General features: G+C 44.4%; 1 protein-coding gene across 1 annotated transcript in view; it reads right to left on the reverse strand.

Moving 5' to 3' along the window:
* The window catches only part of si:dkey-234i14.3 (fibulin-7-like), an 8,378-nt gene extending 1,284 nt beyond the window's left edge, over positions 1-7,094 (reverse strand). Inside the window, exons 1-6 of the mRNA XM_037682510.1 lie at positions 6,968-7,094; positions 6,096-6,255; positions 4,935-5,105; positions 4,627-4,857; positions 4,371-4,508; positions 4,152-4,287 (exon numbers count right to left, since the gene is read on the reverse strand). Of these exons, the coding sequence (XP_037538438.1) occupies positions 4,152-4,287; positions 4,371-4,508; positions 4,627-4,857; positions 4,935-5,105; positions 6,096-6,255; positions 6,968-7,060 (929 nt within the window). The 5' untranslated portion in view covers positions 7,061-7,094. The remainder of the gene's footprint in view (positions 1-4,151; positions 4,288-4,370; positions 4,509-4,626; positions 4,858-4,934; positions 5,106-6,095; positions 6,256-6,967) is intronic.
* Positions 7,095-7,685: the final 591 nt, after the last annotated feature.

Raw genomic sequence — 7,685 nt, forward strand, 5'->3', positions numbered from 1 at the left:
TGTGTACATGACTTTAGTAAAAGTACACAGTATACTGTGTACATGACTTTAGTAAAAGTACACAGTATACTGTGTACATGACTTTAGTAAAAGTACACAGTATACTGTGTACATGACCTTAGTAAAAGTACACAGTATACTGTGTACATGACCTTAGTAAAAGTACACAGTATACTGTGTACATGACCTTAGTAAAAGTACACAGTATACTGTGTACATGACCTTAGTAAAAGGCCACCTAATATAATATAAACATTTCCTCTTACATATTTTATATATAGATGGGCTAGAGGCAGAGCAGCCGACTTGGGACCCGAAAGTCCCAGGTTTGATCCCCAGCCATTCACACATGTCGTTGTGTCTCTGAGCAAGACACCTAATCCAACAATTGCTCCCCGGGTGCTTACATAGCTGCCCACTGCTCCACCTGGATATATCCCAGGTGTGATGGGTTAAATGCAGAGAACTAATTTTGCCTTTGTATGGAACATACAATGATGGCAACACATAGCACTTTATTATTACCGGTGTTATTTTATATATTGTTTGGCATTTGTTGTAGGCAGCAAACAGCTTCATGTATTAGGGATGACGTGTTTCCTTATTGTGCAAATTACAAACGTTGAGTTGACAAGATTGGTTACGAACTGAATTTAGACGGGATCCAGTCTTATGGGTTTGTCCAAAACATTTGCGAAATAAATGTAAGATTGTAAACTACAGGCTATATATATAATGTGCAGACATGTCCATATATACATACATCCCTTACTCTCTCCATCCATGTTGTCATTATGTACCCTATGACTGTCTTTTACCCATTGCAATAGAATTGAAATGACATAATTTATTACTGAATAAAAGAAAAATCTAAAATTGGTAAACATGTTTGGTTCCATCAAGCTTCGTTTCTTGACCAAAAAATTTGACTGGAGCCTGAAAACTGTACGGTTCATGTCAGGGCAAACCTCAGTTTCTGTGTGATAGCAACTAAATCACAGGCAGAGAAGGGAAGTGGCTCACTTTCAGGTTCAACTCATTGTTTTCAAATTACAGGGCTCCGAGATAAGAGCTTTCTGGTTTTCATTCTCTCTCTGCTCTGTGTGTTTGCTGTTCCATTGTCACTACAGATTCCTGATTTTATGTGTTTATTTTAAACCCGAATGTATGCTAGCTTCTGTTAGTGCGAGGGTGTATCTGTCCTGCCCAGAAAACATTTATCACAGACTCAGCAGTTTGTATCCATCTGGATGGCTCCAGGGGGTTATTCCAGACAGTGGCTTTTGCTAGTGAACTTTTAGTTTTCTTTAACAGAAAAAGAACTCTGGGTCCATCACCATGTAACAGACTCTAAAATAAAACCTTCTCCCATGTAAGTTTTCTCTACTGGTACCCTCCCACCTAAAGCAGCTAATATGACTTCTTCATACTTATTCAATCTGACTGGTATAAACACAGAATTAATTCAAAATGTCAGATGTGAGGACGGGATTTTACAACAGAGAAATAATTTGCGCTAATTCTCTTATCGTTGTGTGAACTGCATTGTTCACACAACGCAAAAGTTTTGACTGTTGTTACAGATATGAATTACAGATATGAGTTATCTGGAAGGGGGTAGTTGGGAGGAACTGTCACCCTGATGTAAACCTGAGCGGTTTTCTGTTATTGGGCCTCAGTGCTAGGCATGGGCTGTCTATAAAGAAAGCCATTTGGAGCATAAAGTGGTCAAAAAGTGTATCTGCATCAGGGCAGATGTGGTTTTCAGGAGCTGTGGTCTGAAGGTCATTGGTGCTTGTCACACCATGACTAAAAGACTCGTCGGTGGATACCATTAGGAATGGAGACCATTAAGCTATTTTTTTTTTCATTCAACCTTTATACAGGCTAGCCTCATTGAGCCACGAGGACTCATTTACAAGAACCACCTGTTTCAGACACAACATATAAAGTACAGACAACAATACCAGTAAACAATGACAACAATAAACTACAGTAAAAATGCAGATGCAAATGCATAAAGAAGGAGACCTTTAAGACCTTTTGACTACAGGCGCCTCAATGATGTCACACAAAAGACTCGTACCCTCTTCCTAGAATTGACGATGCGCTGGATTACATTGCCGGTTTGACATGGTTCAGCTCACTTGACCTCCGCAGTGGCTATTGGAAGGTGGATTTAACTAAGGAGGCATGACCCAAGACTGTTTTCACCATTTGCCAGGGGCTGTGGCATTTCAAGGTGATGCCATTTGGACTCTGTAATGCCCCAGCCTCCTTCGAACAGCTGATGGACAGGATGCTGGTAGGCATCCCACAAAATCACTGTGTAGTCTACCTAGACAACATCCTGGTCCACACTGACAACTTCCAAGGGGCACTTCAAAACCTGCGAAACATGTTCCAGGCTGTGTGGTGGACAGGTTTGTGGTTCAGTCCAAAAAGTGCCACCTGTTCCACTGTGAGATCACCTTCCTGGGACATGAAGTTGGGGGGAGGGTATGGCCACTGATCCAGAAAAAGTGACAGCTGACTGTCTGTGAGTGGCCAACACCGAAAAAAACATGCAGTTTCCTTGGTCTGGCTTCCTACTACCATACCATGCCATACCATACCAATTTATTTATAGAGCACTTAAAACAGCAACAAGGCCAACCAAAGTGCTGTACAATAGAAACAAACAAGCACAGCGGACAGGAAAACATAAAATAAAAAATATAGATACAAATAGCAGCAGATAATCGCTAAATGGCCAACACTGTAGACTACACACAGGATCAAAACAATTCACACCGTGTCAAACCTACTACCGCAGGAGCTTTGCCAGCCCACTACATTAGCTCACCCAGAAAGTGTTTCAATGGACAGATGAATGTGCCATCAATTTTAATCAGCTCGGCAGCACATTGAGAGAAACCCTGGTGCTTGCATACCCTGATTCTGACTCCCCCTTCATAAATGACACAGATGCTAGCAATGTGGGAGTAGGTGCAGAGCTCTCACAGGATGGGGGACATGGCAAGCAGGTGGTGCCACACTACAACCGTGTGCTCAACAGACCAGAGTGCAACTACTGCTTCACAAGTCGTGATCTGATGGCTGTGGTCCTGGGTCTTCACCACTTCCGCCCCTACCTCTATGGACATAAGTTTGTTCTGCACACTGATCACGCATCACTAACCTGGCTGCTGAACTTTAAAGAACCAGAAGGACAGCTAGCCAAGTGGATTTAAGTGCTGCAGGAGTACAACTTTGCTGGCTGCCTACACTCCAACACAGATGCCTTCTCCAGGTGATCATGCACAGGGAGTTGCAGACACCGTCATTGGGCTGAGGAGAAGTCACTCAACCACATAAGGGCCATCCATCAGCCAGAAGATGGAATTAGCATCAAGGAAGTGAAGAGCCTCTGCCCTCAGCAACTCCAGCAGCTCCAGCAGCTCCAGCAGCTCCAGCGTCAAGACCCAGTTCATGCCAGGTTCATGCTTTGATGGAGTCTGGGCAATGACCAGCGTGGGCAGAGGTATCAGCACTCAACAAAGAAACCAAGGTGCTGCACTCCCAGTGGCAGAGCCTCCAGCTTCAACATGGTCTGCTCTTTTGATGGTGGGTGGCACCAAGTGGATAGCAACAGACCCTGCAATTACTCAACACACAAGTGACTTCAAGACCAAGTACTTTGGCATTTACAAGACTCTTAATTGGTTTCGGGGACGGTTTTATTGGCCAGGATGACAACAGAATAGAGATGTTTGTCCACTGCTGTGACACTTGCACCACACAAAAAGGGCCACCTGCTACTCCCAAGTGCCGTTGTATATACTGTATATGTTTCAGTAGGAAATCTGCACGTCTTTGTACATGAGGCCCTTGGTGTTTATACTGATACAAGATTAGAACTGGTTTGCGCCCTGTCTGTATAAAATGGCTATCAATTTGTTCAAAATGAAAGCTGCTGATTATGCAGTAGGATTATGATCCCTCTAAAGCACAAATGTTTCCTCCAGAGCTGTTGTAGAAATGTAAGTTGTAGCAAAGACGACATTAACTTTCACTCTTTGGTAAGAAAAGAAATGAACAGATCTGAGAACAGCCAAAAGAAGAGTAAAGGACATTTTAAGAGGTAAGACCTCCGTGTTTTATATTCTTACATGGGAGACGTCTTGATGAATGTGGCATTGTTCACTTTTGGACACTCCACCGTCACGCACTGGAAACCCCCGAAGGTGTTCACACACAGCTGGTCTGCTGTGCAGTTGTGCATTTGGTTTTCACACTCATCCTTGTCTAAAAGTGAAAGGTCAGTGATGAGAGATGCAATCCAAAATTCTCCTGCCTGCCCTGGATGTAGGCTGGTCTCTGAAGCTGACCTGTGCAGCTGCGACCATCTGTGGCCAGGCTGTACCCGGGTGGACAGATGCAGTGGAAGCTGCCAGGAGTGTTGACGCACTGATGGATGCAGAGCCGACCCGGCTGACCCAGGGGGAAGAGATGGCACTCATCGATATCTGAAGCACACAGCACGATGTCTGAACTTCACATGATACACTTTGATAGACACAATCACTCGTTCTGCTGTGGAGATGACCGTTCCAAAATTCCACGCTACAGATTGTTTCTATCTACCTGTGCAGATGTTGTTGTCTCTTCCTGATATGGTGAAACCAACGTCACACGTGCAGTGTGTTGAGTCCAGGAAATGTGTGCAGTTGGAGGGTCGTATGGAGGAGGAAGGGGAGGAAGATGTTGGAGGTGAAAGTGGAGAAGGTAAAGATGCTAAGGAGGAGGAAGTAAAAGCAGCAGAAACAGTGAAGGATGAAGAAGGTGAGGACAGCAAAGCCAAGGAGCTGTTCTGGCCTGAGGAGGAAAACAAAGCAAAAGGTGATGCTGGACGTCAGGGATGCCACGAACGTAGATCTAATTGTTGTCCTCACGTCTGCACATGGGCTGCTGACCGCTCCACTTCAAAGAGTCCAGACACACACGAGTCCGTGGGCCGATCAGCTCGTAGCCAGGCTTACACAGGAAGTGGACCTCGTGTCCCACATCAAACACCCTGCCCAGTCTACGCCCATGAGCCGGGAGTTCAGGTCTGGGGCAGGATTCTGGAGAAAGGGATGGCTCAGAGGTTTCACTACAAGAAGAACTTCTGCTTGTTACCTTGTCTGTCCATCCATCCGTCCATTCATCTATCCATCTGTCATCCATCCGTCTATCTATCCATCTGTCCATTCATTTATCCATCCATCCATACATCCATCCATCCATCCAATCAATCAATCCATCCATCTATCATTCATATATCCATCTGTCCATCCATCTGTCCTTTCATCTACTGTATCCATCTGTCCATCCATCTGTCCTTTCATCTACTGTATCCATCTGTCCATTTATCCATCATTCATCCATCCATCCATCCATCCATCCATCCATCTAGCCATCTGTCATCCATCCGTCTATCTATCCATCTGTCCATTCATTTATCCATCCATCCATACATCCATCCATCCATCCAATCAATCAATCCATCCATCTATCATTCATATATCCATCTGTCCATCCATCTGTTCTTTCATCTACTGTATCCATCTGTCCATCCATCTGTCCTTTCATCTACTGTATCCATCTGTCCATCCATCTGTCCTTTCATCTACTGTATCCATCTGTCCATTTATCCATAATTAATCCATCCATCCATTCATCCATTCATCCATCCATCCATCCATCCATCTATCCATCTAGCCATCTGCCATCCGTCTATCCATTTGTCCATTCATTTCTCCATCCATCCATCCATCCATCCATCCATCCATCCATCCATCCATCCATCCATCCATCCATCTATCTATCATTCATATATCCATCTGTCCATCCATTTGTCCATTCATCTACTGTATCCATCTGTCCATTTATCCATCATTCATCCATCCATTCATCTATCCATCCATCCATCTAGCCATCTGTCATCCATCTGTTTATCTATCCATCTGTCCATTCATTTATCCATCCGTCCATCCATCCATTCATCTACCCATCATTCATCCATCCATCACCCACCCACCCACCCACCCACCCAAAGATTCAGGGTCCCTCACCGTTTTTGCCGATTTTTAAGACGGCCATGGTGCGGTTGTGCAGAGTGTTGATCTTCTTCCTGAGGGAGCGCAGACCCTGCTGGTACGATGTCTCATGGAGCTCCAGCATCTTCTCCACCTGCTTCAGTGAGTTCAGCAGGTCGTGAGTGGACGGACACTCCTGAGGGGACAGTAAAGACATTAGAGGACAGGTGCTGCGGCTGCGCAGGTGGGCCTGGCTCAAAGTGGGTGGGACACCAAATTCACCACAGCTTGTAAAAACAGGTAACTGGAACAATGAGTACGTGTGTGATGACCTCGTTCACAAGTTATTCATCTTCAGACCTACAAAACATCGGCAAAAACGTGACTGTTACAATAAAACTTTCCCAAAGCTTAGTTCAAAACGGGTAATTTAATTTGAAATATCTTGAAAAATATTTCAAGGGATTCCAAAGGTCATGTATCTTAATTTAAAGGTAAGCGTTTTAAAATCCAAGATTGTGAATTACTTCATGCGAAAAATTTGTAACCCGTCACAACCCGTCATTTCTTGTGAAGATATCGCCCAAAAAGTTTAACTATCACAACGTTTTATTCATTCGAAGGATGTTTTATTGCCTTACAATTGAAGGCACTGTCTGTTTTTAATTCTTTTTGAATGTCCAGAGGGCCAGATTTAACTTTTTTAGATTTTTCTACCTGGATTATTGAGCATGCATCAGGAGTTCAGTGTTTGTTTAGAAAAATGGAGAAAATAGATTAGTTAAATTAAACTTGTAAAAGAAACTGAAACATTTTCTAAAACATGTTAACTTTTTAAAGATTTCACATTTTAGCTGTTTACCTGTTTCTAACCTGAAAGGTTGAGGTTAGCAGCCACCTGTACTCACCTGTGCAGATGACCCATGGAACTGATGCAGACTCGTCATTATTGTCACCACAAGGAGCCAAAAGCTTCTGACGCCTGATGAAACCTCCATCATTACAGTTGGGAAGTGTCGCAGCTTCTGACCCGTTTCTCCCAAACTGCTGCTCCTTTTGAAGGTCCGTGCCAAAGTTCTCCTCTCACAGCCCTCTTCCTCCTCCTCCATCCACCTCCCTGTCAGACCAGCTGGGTCTTGGGAGCTACCCACATGTGGAACATGCTTTCGCTTCTGCTTTGGACCTGCCAGCCTCCACACAAATAGCCCGTGAAATTAGAAGTCCCAGTCAGCTGGTACCCTGTAATCCTCTGCAGAGACAAAAAGCTGCTTCATTCCAGAAACTATTTCAGTTTCAATCTGCAGCTCAGGAATGTGCTCTAATTACACCAGCTGTAGTCTCATTTTATATTCAGCCTAAAGTTGCTGCCTCACCGACTGATGTTCTGCGGCTGCTTGATGAGAAGGCAGATACTGGCTGCTGCCCCGCGTGCATTATTCTCTGCCAAACAAAAAGCTGCGAGGGCCAGGGCGTTAGAACAGAGACCGCAGCAGCATCTGAAGCTCGTGTACGGTACAGGACGGAAGCTCAGCTGCACAGGCTGAAAATGAAGCCACACTCGAGTCACGTGAATAAATAAAGGCTTCTTGAAGGAATGCACAACACCCACTGTCTTATACGCCAGAG

The sequence above is a fragment of the Nematolebias whitei genome, chromosome 10 (genome assembly GCF_014905685.2).
Source record: "Nematolebias whitei isolate Nwh7 chromosome 10, NemWhi1, whole genome shotgun sequence".
In the NCBI taxonomy this organism is placed as follows: domain Eukaryota; kingdom Metazoa; phylum Chordata; class Actinopteri; order Cyprinodontiformes; family Rivulidae; genus Nematolebias; species Nematolebias whitei.